The 12693-nt window shown below is 32.0% G+C and overlaps 1 protein-coding gene across 1 annotated transcript; it reads left to right on the top strand.

The window, feature by feature from the left end:
• Nucleotides 1-354: 354 nt before the first annotated feature.
• On the top strand, nucleotides 355-2687 carry LOC129311645 (heavy metal-associated isoprenylated plant protein 37-like). The gene is made up of 3 exons (XM_054954033.1): nucleotides 355-770; nucleotides 900-975; nucleotides 1368-2687. Exons 1-3 carry the CDS (start codon nucleotides 732-734, stop codon nucleotides 2456-2458), a joined length of 1206 nt encoding a protein of 401 aa, XP_054810008.1. The 5' UTR covers nucleotides 355-731; the 3' UTR covers nucleotides 2459-2687.
• The last annotated feature ends 10006 nt before the right edge of the window (nucleotides 2688-12693 follow it).

The raw sequence follows: 12693 nt of genomic DNA, 5'->3' as shown, positions 1-12693 counted from the left end.
AATATAAATTATTTATATTTAATATAAAAAATTTAAATTAAATTTTAAATATATTCTAAATAGTATACATATATTTTAAATAGAACAGTGAATAAATTAAAAAATTTTAATATTAAATTTAAAACATTTATATTAAAATTAGATTCTCAAATAAATAAGTACATTTATTATTTTTTTTATAATTTTTATATATTTTTTATTTTAAAAATATAAATAAAAAATAAAAATATTAAATGTGAATCAATGAAATTAAATCTGAACGATTGCCTCTGTCTTATTAGAGGCAGAGGAGGCTTTTTTTCAGAGGACAGAAGCTGAGTTCCCCGCGGTACCCCTCTTCCGTTGCTCATTTTTCACTGATTGTCTCGGCATTCTCTATCTCTAATCTCTCACTAATATATTATTATTTTATTCGTTTCTGCTTCCTTGATTTTGCATTTTATAATCTAAAATAATGCTTATCAAGTCTTCAACTCCAACCCCATTTGCTCTTTGCTTTTTGTCTTCGGTTGGTTCTCGAAAACAAGTTGAAAAGAGTAGCTAGCCAAAGAGAGGAAGCAGAAAGTAAAGATCTGTTGAGTGGTAGAAAGTAGAAAATCACATGCAACAACCCTCCCTAACTGCCTTCCTTGGCCTAGGTTTTTGGTAGCAAAACACAGACACAGAAGGGGGGAGAGAGAGAGAGAGAGGGAAGAGAGATCCTGTTTCGTTCCAAACAGCACACTGAAGAAATGACTAAAGGAGAAGACTTTAAGCTCCTCAAAATCCAGGTGTTTCTCTTTGTCTTATTCTAAAGCTCCCTCCTTTTTCACTTTCTCCTTCGTTTTCTACCATCACAACAATGTGTTGAGTTCGGGTCTTCTTTTTGTTGTTTGATGCTTTTGTTTCTTCATCTACAGACTTGTGTTCTCAAAGTGAACATTCACTGTGATGGGTGTAAGCGGAAAGTGAAGAAACTCCTTCAGAGAATTGAAGGTCGTCACTTTCATTTTTATCTAGCTTCTCTGTTTTCCTTATTCTGTCTTGTCCTCACTGTCTTGGCTGTCTTCCTTGCCACATGAGCAATTGTACAGAATATTCTAATATGGATCAGTAGCATTATCTGCAATTATTAGCATAGTTTTTCTTTTTTGGTACAAATAAGCTTTATAGATGATAAATCTAAGAATGTTCGGTTTCTGAATGTAATATTTAGACTCTTGCTTGTGTTTGTTTGATATGAAGAATTTCACGTAATGCTGGCACTTTTTTTGTCCCAGCGTGTGATATAGCTTGTATGCTAGGCCTGGATACATGATAATGTACTACTTGTAATTGATCTTTGAGGTTTTGCCTCTTCGTGTATTGGCTCATTGTCTTTTTTGCAGGTGTTTATCAAGTTCAAATGGAAGCAGAGCAGCAGAAAGTGACAGTTTCAGGAACTGTGGATTCAGAGAGCTTGATCAAGAAACTGGTTAGAGCCGGTAAACATGCCGAGCTCTGGTCATCTCAGAAGACAAATCAGAACCAAAAGCAGCAGAAGAACAACAATAATTGTGTCAAGGATGACAACAACAAAGGGCAGAAGCAAGCTGGAGCAGTGAAGGGGCTTGAGGCAGCCTTGAAAAACCATAAGAAATTTCCTGCATTTAGTTCTGAGGATGATGATGACTGCTACTATGATGATGATGAGGAAGACGATGAAGATGACGATGAACTAAGGTTCATCCGCGAGAAGGCAAATCAGCTGAATCTGCTCAGGCAGCAAGCAGCAGCAGCAGCTGGTGCTAATGGTGCAAAAAAAGGAGCTGGAGGAGCCATTGCTGCTGCTTTCAACAATGGCAAGATGAACAACAACGGTGGAAATCACAACAATGGCAAGAAGGGAGGCCCCAATCAGAATATGGAAAACAAGGGTACTGCTCATTCAGCTGGAGGGCTTGACCAAAAATCAATGGCTTCTCTGAAAATGAACAATGCGCATATGGGTGGTGGAGAAAAACTCAATCTTGGAGACCCCAAAAGGGCTAACGACATTGGAACTATGATGAGTTTAGCTGGATTTCACAGCAATACTAGTCCTAATAATCCTGGGAGTGCCACTGTTCTGGGCAACCATTTCAGTGGATTTACAGGATCCTCTTCTCCAGGACTACCCAATGGAGCTTTTGCCACTTCTGGTCATCAATACCCATCACCAGTGGTGAACATGAATGGATTCAACAACCAAGCATCTTCATTGATGAACATGAACATGAATATGCATCCTAGGCATGCCTTCCAGCAACAACCCCAGATGATGTATCAAAGGTCCCCTGTAGTTACTCCTAACACAGGCTATTACTGCTACAACTATAACAACTACATCCCTCCCAATTGCTCCTATGCCTTACCTAATAATTATTACCCTGGGAATGATCATTCTGCAGCTCATATGTTCAGTGATGACAACACTAGCAGCAGCTGCTCAATCATGTAGTAGTGACAGATTTATAGAGTGCTAAAAGGCTGAAACAAAGTTCGAATTGACCTGCATGTCTATCTGCTTTACCAAGCTTTTTAGTAGCAACTTTGACTGTAAATTTAGTGAGCCTACTGCAAGCACGTATTAAGAAGAATGCTTGTGAACTATTCAGTGCTCTTACTGTGTTGTATTAGGAGATGTATGTTTGGTTTATTGTCTTTAACAAAGTATGCTTTGATTGTTCTATGGCTTCGTTTCATGACTTCTGGCATCTTTGCTACCAGCGTTATCCTGATTCCTGACTTTTCTGGCTAAAAGTTGAAAACGATGGAAGAGGAACATAAAAACCTCGCACATGGACTGGATGATAAAGAATTGTTATGGACAGGTCTGATGAAGTTTTACAACTAACATATTAACATGTGTATGTGATATATTTTATCTAATCTGGCTTGTCGATACTTGATACTAAAATAATGCAACTTACCTTTTCAATTATATTATATTTGTAAATTATTTTCACAAACATCAGTATTAATATAAAGAAAATATAAAAGATAAAAGTATATAAAATTTTAAATGTATTTTATATAATAAATTTAAAAAATTATACTATAAATAATTTAAAAAATATTGTTTAAATATTATTTAAAAAAATATATCATAATTTATAAATGAAATAAAATAAACTTTTTAATATATATCTTATAAATAAAACGGGTGGACTATTATTTGTTGGTTTTGATTGGCACTTACTTTTAAACTTTAAACCTGGGGAACTGTCACAACAGACAAGGTGACACAAGTTACTGTTTTGTGTGCAGAAACAATGATGACACTGGGAGCGTGGGAACAGTGGGGTTGACAATGTGCCTTGCTGTTGCTATGAATATATTGATCTCTGCACGTTATGTCACGCACGGGCAAGTCACGTGTGTGACCCAGCTGGGATGTAGCCCACAGCCACAGGACCACACCACAACTTGGTTATTTAATATCAGACATACACTGATTAATTATGCCGCTATCTAATCAAAATAAATTATGCCTTTAACTAATCATGATATTAGCTAGCAAGTGATGGTAAAGCCAATTATATTGGACTCCAAAAGAATGCACTGTGTTTTAGGCACTTGTTTGATATAAGCATTTTGGCTGAATCACTCCTTTTCCTAACTAGACAGAATTTATGCCTATTTATGTTGCTCATTCTTGCGACAAAAATGGAGTAATTTTGTAACGTAACCATATTTTAAAGGAGGTTTGAGCCATGAAGAAGATAATGGACATGCTACAACAGAACTATCAACATTTAATTCAGCAGTTTCAACGTTCTAGTTCATTTTGGTCCCAAAAAAAAAAAAAAAGGAACTTTAGTCTAGTTCACTCTCTCAGTTTTTCCAGCTTCATAGTTGTGTGTTGGCTAACGCTTTACAGAATCACAGCTACTTTTGCCATTCTAGTCATCTGTCACTTTTTTAATGGAAGAATAGTCATCTGTCACTCTGAGCATGAGCAAAACAATTCCTCAAATGCACAAGTGTTGTTGATATCTGAATTTCAAAGGCAAATACAAAATCAGAAACTTGGGTATGCTTTGTTCTGCTGGTTTTTCATTTCAATTCTGTCCCCAGCAAGACTTGTTCAGTCCAGAAGATCTATTTGTTTATTATGCTTTAGATCAACCATATTGTCAAGGTGTGCTTTTATGAACTCCAGAATAGGATTTTTGGCGTTTATTGAACATCCATAAATAGAAAGAATCACTCTGATGACAGTGGTCAGCTTGTCTCATCTTTTACCTTTGAATTATGAATTGGTCCAGTGGTAAGTTTGCCACTAGCTTAAACCCACTTGTTCGCATATTTACCCTAAGGTTTCCTAGTCAAAAGCTATGGTTTTCAAAAGGTACATGACAGCTTTCTCACAATTAGTCTTGCTTTGCAAATGCATTTAGCATGCAGGGTGAGAGTTTAAGTTCTGCAGTAGCATCTTATGACACTGACATTGCATTACAAGCCCGGATAACTCACTTCGTCCCTAACACGTTGGTTTTTGTTGGAGATTATCATGACTTTTCTCTTAGTGAAGGGTGCTCAAGTGATCAAGCTGGTCAGGCCAGTATGGCTCAGTCACTTCGGGCCAGGCTAATTTAGGGGAAAAAATAAAATTTAAACAACGGAAGGCTGGGCCGGGACAGTGTACTAGGATGAAGCCAAGTCCAGCCCAGTCCATCAACACAATTTCAACAATTATTTTAAAAAAAATTATCTAGTCCCTATAATTTTGATTGATAAGTCATTTTTAAACTTTAATTCAACATAACTCAGTTCTATTTGGTCCCTATAATTTTGAATCAGTTATAACTTATTTTTTAAATTTTAATTCAGTATAACTCAATCATATAATTTTAACTTGATTAAAACTTGATTCTTAATTTTTAACTCTATGCAACTAAATTCTTATGGTTTTATATCCTTTTAAAAACATTGGTCCTTAAGTTTCAAGAAATAATTATGATAATTTTAATTTTAATTTTTAAAATGTAAGAACCAATATTTTAAATGATTAAAACTATCGGTATTAGGTCACTAAATTTTAACCGAATCAAAGTTTTATAATATGAATTAAGTTATATTAAGTTAAAATTTAGGAATTTAGTTAATTAAAATTATAGGGATAAAATAATTAATTTTTTCTAATTTTTTCCACAAACTTTGTCCTATTAATATTACCACCGGTTGAAGCCAACAGAAAAGTATCACTTGCACTTTATAGTGACGGACACACGGTCTAGCTTCCACATTTCATCCTGACATTTGAATCCTAAAAATATCTTTAAAATATAAATAGCACAGGTTCGATTTATGTTCACAAACCAAAGCAAGTTGCCTTCGGCTGGCAAGACTACAAATAGTTACTCACTCCACTTAAAAAATTAAGGTATTTTTTAATTAAATCTCTTACTCAATAAATTAGTTAAAAAATTTTAAACTAATATCATATTTTTTAATTATGTCGACATCCGTCCTAATGATATAAAAAGAGAGTTGGATTTCAGTAAATAAAAAAATTACATAAGAAAAAGTTATAATTGTTTATTTAATTTTAGTCATTACTAAAAGAAATTAAAAGTATTCATTATTTAAATTAAAGTAATAACAAATATTTACAACATTTGGACACTAGTGAATATAACATTTGCATAAGGTAGTTGTAATTACTTATTCTATTATAGTCATTGAAAAAAAAAGGTCATTACTTAAATTAAAATAGTCACAAATATTTATAATATTTGAATTTCAGTGAATCAAAAATTTAAATAAAAAAATTATAATTACTTGTTTTGTTCTAATCATTTCTAGAAGAAATATAGTCCTTATTTAAATTAAAGAAGTAATTGATATTTACTTTTTTTTGGACTAGAATTGTTGCACACTTACACTTTTTATTTTAAATTAGGGATATTTTAGTTATTTTATTAAAAATATTAAGTCAAAAAGGTTTTTTAAGGACCCGAGAAGAATTATGGTATTTTGCGGGAACTTATTGCCATTTGCATATTTTAGTGGATTTTTCTATCTTTTTGCAAATTTTCAACCTTTAAAATTAGAAGGCCTATCACCATCGTCATTTTGCATATTTTTGCTACTAATATTATAATTTCCTTGTCTTAATCTAAAAAATCCGAAAAACACAAAGATTGAAATTTGGTGCACTCTTTTTATCATGATTATTTTTAATTTGATAGTATTGTACGATAACTTCTTTGACCCTCCACCCAAGCACCTCCATGTTTCATGAATTGGTGTTCCGTTTTGAGTTGGTAACAATATTCTTAAATAAGTCAATTTGAATTTTAAAGATTTAAATTTAGTTGAAGGCAAGTAAAAGTAATATCTTATATTTAATGCATAAATTATTAAAACAAGATCCAAACCTGACTCCCAAAACGATATAATCACGGGAAAAGCAAAATGAAGCATAGAATCATAAGAACCACACCGAAATTATTCCTATATATATATATATATATATAATGATGATGATACCTAGGCTGGTGTTAGAGGAAATTTTGAATTTGAACTATCAATAAAATAAAATTCAAAATAAAAATCCAAACAAAATAACCAATGAAAAACTGGAATAAGGATGATGATTATATTGATATATGCAAAAATTTGAAATTTGAGCCATTAACTTATCGACTTAGACACCAAACATTGAAACTTTTTATATCTAATTACTTGTTACAACCTATTACTTAAACATCTCATAAAGGGCTTTCAAATAAATATGGAAATTCTTACCTTATAAAAAGGGAGCATAAGCATAAGTTAGTAAATAATATACAAAATGAAACTGGTATTACTTTATGCCATACCATAGTCACAAAGATTTAATCAATATCTTAAAATACCAACTCAATATCATTTGATTCGTTTAACAAGTTTTGACTAAGAATTTTAAAGAGATGATTTACCTCAACAATAATTTGCCGCTCTCGACTTGACATGTTGATAGCATAATTAGTGTAGCGTCCTAATTTTCTTACTTAGGAATTTAATTGTGGACATTGAGGGTAAATGGAGGAATTATTGGTGATTGAGATGAATATGTGAATTTGAGGTCTTAGTGGTGGAATATTGTTAATTAGGGTTATTTAGATTAGGTTTGATTATAATTCTAGGTTTATAATTATGTTGTAACTTAAGCTTAGGTCTGATTATTAAGGTTGTAGGAGACCCAAAATAGGGTTTGGGCTTAGACTTGGCCCAAAATGCATGCTAAGGCAAAATGGATTCCTCTATACCATGTGCCGTTATAACATCCCAAAATTTAAACTAGGGTTAATTAATCAACTTCAATTCTAATGGCATTAATTGGTAAAATTTGATGACAATTGAATCCATTAGGCCTTTTATGGGGCTTTGTTATAGCCCTAGGAAGCTATTGGGCCACTTTGGCCTAGATAATTAGGCTGAAGTAGGGATTTCTAGTCTATCTCATTCACTGTGGCAAATGCAATGGATTTTAGAATCTAAATTTTACATCTCAAATAGAAAAGAGAGGGAGAGATTGAGAGGAAAATCAAAGAGGAATGTGGAGGCATTGCTATAGTTTCATTTTGGCACCCATTTGAAGTGTCTTGAAGCTACCAAACCACTAGATAAGCTTCCTTTTCTCTTCTCCTCTCTTTTCCATGCGTTTTCATGAGAGTTTTTGGGATGTGAACTCAATAACTAAATCTATGGATATGGTTTGCTTATACCTATGACTTTAATGGAGTCTAAGAAAGGTTTTTCAAGTTCTTAATCTTTAGTTTATGTTAATGGTAGTGGTTAATGTCATTAATGATGGATTTAAGCTTAACCTTAATGTTAATCAACATGGATTAAGCTAATGAAGGGATTTAACTGTATTTATTAAGCTTAGTGGGGGGTTAAATAAATTAATAGAAGCTAGAATATGGCTTTTATAGCTAATATTATTAATGAGGGTCTTAGACCTTAACTGTGATTAAAGGCTAATTAGTGATGATTAGTCATTAATGATGTATGTAAATTCTCATTTGTAGATTTACTACGTTAGAGGTGTTTGGGCTTATTGGAATCTTCCTCGAAATTTAAATTGCACTCTTAGGGTGGTACCTAAGGGTTAAGGTAATCGAGAGTTAAATTCTTGTAAATAATTGTTGTTCATAATTATGAGTTGTAATATGTACCTCAGGAAATGCTTGGCATTATGATAAGTAGGAGCTTATGCTTATGTCATATGATTAAATATTGGTTATGTATTATTGACTTGTTACATGTACTTGATTATGAGATAAGTTAGTCTAGTTTGCATTTATGACATATGCCATTGAATAACATGAGTATGTTGCATGAGTATGATTATTTATATTTTAAAGTTTGTTGCTTGAGTTGTGAAAATATCCCCTCTTAAGGAGATTGCTATTGACAAGAATATGTGTCACATGATTATGTAAGAAGGAACTTGATAAGCTTGAATAGAGTATATGTTGTTTACATGATCATAAAATTGTGAGTTGAAGTTGGGTATGATTATTTATATGATGAATGATGCATGCAAGTTCATAAATTATTGAATCATTGAGATATAGATATGAGTATGATTGTGCATATATTTATTGAACTTGCATGAGTATGGTTGGGTGGGAGTTCACCTAAGAGATAGTAAGGGGATATTATTGAAAATCCATGTGGTGTAGCTTTTATTGAGTTTATTCATAATGGCTGAAATTATTATTATTATTGTTATTACATGTGCTTAGTATTGCTATTAACCTATAGGTATGACATGAGTCGGGCACCATTTTTAGTATCATCAATTCCTATAGGGGACAGTGTAGGTTAGATAACTATGATACCTCAAATATTTAAGAAGAGAAAATTCATGGTATGAGAATGAGGAGTAGATACCTTAGCCAAGTAACTCCTCACAACCAGAGAGTAAGCTTGATCTAGTTATATAGGCTAGTTTTATATAATTGAGTAGCCCATAAATTTAGTTAGAATTTATAAGGAGAAAAATAAGAATGTAATGCATATTATCATGTATAATTGTCATTATTAACTTTCATGTGATGTGAATAATGATTAATAGTATTGTGATATATGTGTGTGTATATATATATATATATATATTGAGTATCCATAGAATGTGAAATGTGCATCATTCGCTTATATACTTGTATTTGCCAAACTTTTATGTACTTAGATTTACGTGCCTATGTTGATCTCACTCCTGTGATTTAATGATTTCAGGAGGTAATCCAGTTAGGAGCAAAGGTAGGGTGGGTCTTTGAGGCTAGAGACGTAAGAGTGTAAATTCTTTAATTTGAGTGTATTTGTAATTATAATATTTACATTGCCAACATTAGTAGTTTGCATACAATTAGTTATATCTATCATTTGTATATAGCCTCGTTTGTAAACTTGGATGTTTTTGATTGAAAGCCTCTTATGTTCTTTCAATTTGAAGGCAAACATGTGGGTATGTGTGATTAAGATATGATCATCGAATGATTTAGTATATGATCGAGTTAAGCATGAAAGTTTGATTGTGATTTATGTTGCATAATGGTTTAGATAACTAATGGCTAGTTGTAAAGGGGAGACATTTAGATGAGGTGTTGTATAAAAAGAATGTTATAGCCTCAAGTATTCTATGATTCTCATGTGGTACCAGATTGAGATCGAAAGTAGAGCCATTAGTTGGAGTATTTAACTATTTATGCCTCACACTTGCATCACTTTAATTAGAGGTTTGAGTTGGAAATAAGGTTTCTTGAAAATTAGACTTTAATTAGCTATCATGGCTATTGTTATTCTATTATATGCGCTATGACAGAGTGCCTGCCTAATTGGTAGTGATAGACACGTTGATTTTGCTTGCTGCAGTGGAATTTGTCTTTAGCCTTGGCAAGTGGTCTTTATGCCACAAGCCATGGCAAATGGGTCATTTGGCCATGATAGATTAGTCTAATTTTACTGAAATGCCTATTGTTCCCTTGTTTCACCTAATTTAAAATAAATTGTTTTCCACATTTTCGTAACCTTTCGTACTTTGATCTTAATGTTTTTAAGGGCCTTAACTCTTAGTTTTCAAATATGAATCACATTAGGATCTCACTTATTCAAGTACTTACATAATCTTTGGGGTTTGAAATAATCAAGATTTATCTTATCTTTCTCTAATATATTTTGTAATCATATTACATGGTTTTGGTACTTGTGGTCAGGTGAAGTTGATGATGAATGTCATTACAGTTGCAATACATGTGCCTAACTTTAAATCCATGCTAGTTGCATGAAATAGAAAATGGAAGAGGGACTTTACAGTTTGGTATGACATTTATGGCTACGGTATTAAATTTTCCAAGGGTTAGGCTTGATTTTAAAGCTTCCATGACTCAAGGTAACCATCCAAATCCTTCTTCTACCCTTTAAATTAGTTTATTTTTAGTTTAAGGTTGGTATTTCATGTTTAAGGATACCCAGTTATTGGGTTTGATTTTTATGAGTAATTTGAGGTTAAATAAGTGTGGTTTAGGTAGGTCAAGTGTTATAAAGATTATAAGAGGGATTAAGTATGATAGTTTAAGTATATGGGAGGAATTTAGATTAATGAGATTAGTTAATATAACCCTATGATTAGCATTAGTATTTTATTATAATTATTAATTATGTTTAGCATTACATTACATGTAGACTGTGGTGTAAAAGTTGTTTGAGTTGACAAATTGCTTGTTCAAGAAAACTTGCTTACCAAGAGCAAAGATAATCTTTACTATTATGGTGTGTGTTTTGTGATTGATTATGTACATTTTAGGAATTATTATGTTTGGAAAATATGATTTACTTGGAAAATTATATTGCTAGTAGGATGAAATTATGTGCATATATAATGTTCGGTATGAGATAATTATTGTCTGGAAATGTGATTAAAATATTTGAGATTTACAAATTCTTGAAAAATATAAATGCATGACTTGTTTGGATTGAAAAGAAGTTGGGAGACTATATTAGTTAGAGTTGATCTTATACCACACGGTACAACCTTATCTAATCCATAAGTAGCATATGTAGCTTGAATTAACTTACCTTTGCTTGGGTGAGTTTAGTGTCAAGCATGGATTTTGGTCCAATGTAATGTTTCACTTATTGATTTGATTTTTAAAAGGGAGAGTTAGGTTGACAAACATGAAGTGGTGTTGAAAGGGATCATTTCATAAATTAAAAAAAAATAATTGAGGCAATTTTTCACAAGTGTTGCATCACACACCATGACGCATGGCATAGAGAAGGAATTCATCTCTTTATGCCGTGTGCCATGGTTTGCGTGACATGCATTGTGGCACGCAATGTTTGATAGCAATAGTGACAACAAATATAAAATTTCAAAAACGGGCATAAATTCTTACACAAACATCTGAATTGAGTTATTCAAGTGTCTACATAAAACTTATTAAATGATCTAACTAATGGGTTTGGTTTGATATAAAAATTCCTTAAAATGATTATTTTTATTCATGCATTTTCAATTAGGGAAAAAACATCACTTTCCAACAACTTTACACTTCACAAACCAGAATCCAAAGCCATAGCTATAGCCATTGTGAAAGACACTTGAATAACTCAATTACATTCCAAACAATAATTCTATAGTATCAACTTGACACATGTATTCAAGACTCTCATAGTTAAATTATAGCTACCAAACACAATTAATATAGAAAAATTATCACAAAAGGACATCTGCAACTTCTTTGTTTCAAATACTTTTTGATTCATCTATTAACATCCAAATAAGACCATGAATTTCATAAAAATCCATTTCATGGCAATCAAATAGAAGTTTAATTAAAAGTATGGGAATTACATGTTCAATTACATAATATATGTCCTAATGTTGGCAATAACATGCAACTCAACAAAATAGATTCTAAATAGGCCAAGTGGTGTCTATACACACCAACTACTCTTTCGATGTTTTTTGGCTAAACTCTATCTTGTAAAACTGTTAACAATTGGGAGTGAGATGTAAAAGTTTCAGTAACCAAAATTAATATGTGATGATATATATGAGATGTAACTAACCATATGTTTGCTAAGTGGGCATATTAAAACATGTTTTTAAATACCTATACCATCCAAAAAATCCAAACAAAATGCATGGCAATACCTTATATTCCTCAAAAGTCAAAACGTTGTGCATAGAACCAAAAGTAACTTAGTCCAAGCTAATTGCCACTCGTTAGGTCCAATGAAAGCATACTATGTGATATATAATCTCCAAACAAAAATCCACATTACACATATTTTAAACCCAACAAGTCATGTATATCAAAAGACATTCGAACCAGAAAACATATCCGAATACTTTTTATGGTGTAGAAACCCTACACTTATTTAATCTATTAGATTGGGTTTAGATCCAACCTAAAACTTATTTTAGACTCTATTTAACCCAAACATATCATTATAAGCCCATTTTAAATCAAAGTTTAATGCCTTAACTCATGGTTAACCTTAAATAACTCCAATTACAATTTATTTTCCAAATAAGTCCTCAAAATAATATTAAATCTAAATATATACCCTCATTCAAAACTTAAATTTTCACAATTAATTTATAACCTAAAAAAATTAGATGTTACAAAAAACAGGATCCAAACCTAACTCCCAAAACACATAATTGTAAGGAAAGCATAATGAAGCATA

This window comes from Prosopis cineraria, unplaced genomic scaffold, assembly GCF_029017545.1.
Source record: "Prosopis cineraria cultivar Desert tree isolate PC_DT_omini unplaced genomic scaffold, ASM2901754v1 PC5, whole genome shotgun sequence".
Classification (NCBI taxonomy): domain Eukaryota; kingdom Viridiplantae; phylum Streptophyta; class Magnoliopsida; order Fabales; family Fabaceae; genus Prosopis; species Prosopis cineraria.
Note: the sequence above shows the minus strand (reverse complement) of the source record. Positions and strands in the feature narration are given on the sequence as shown.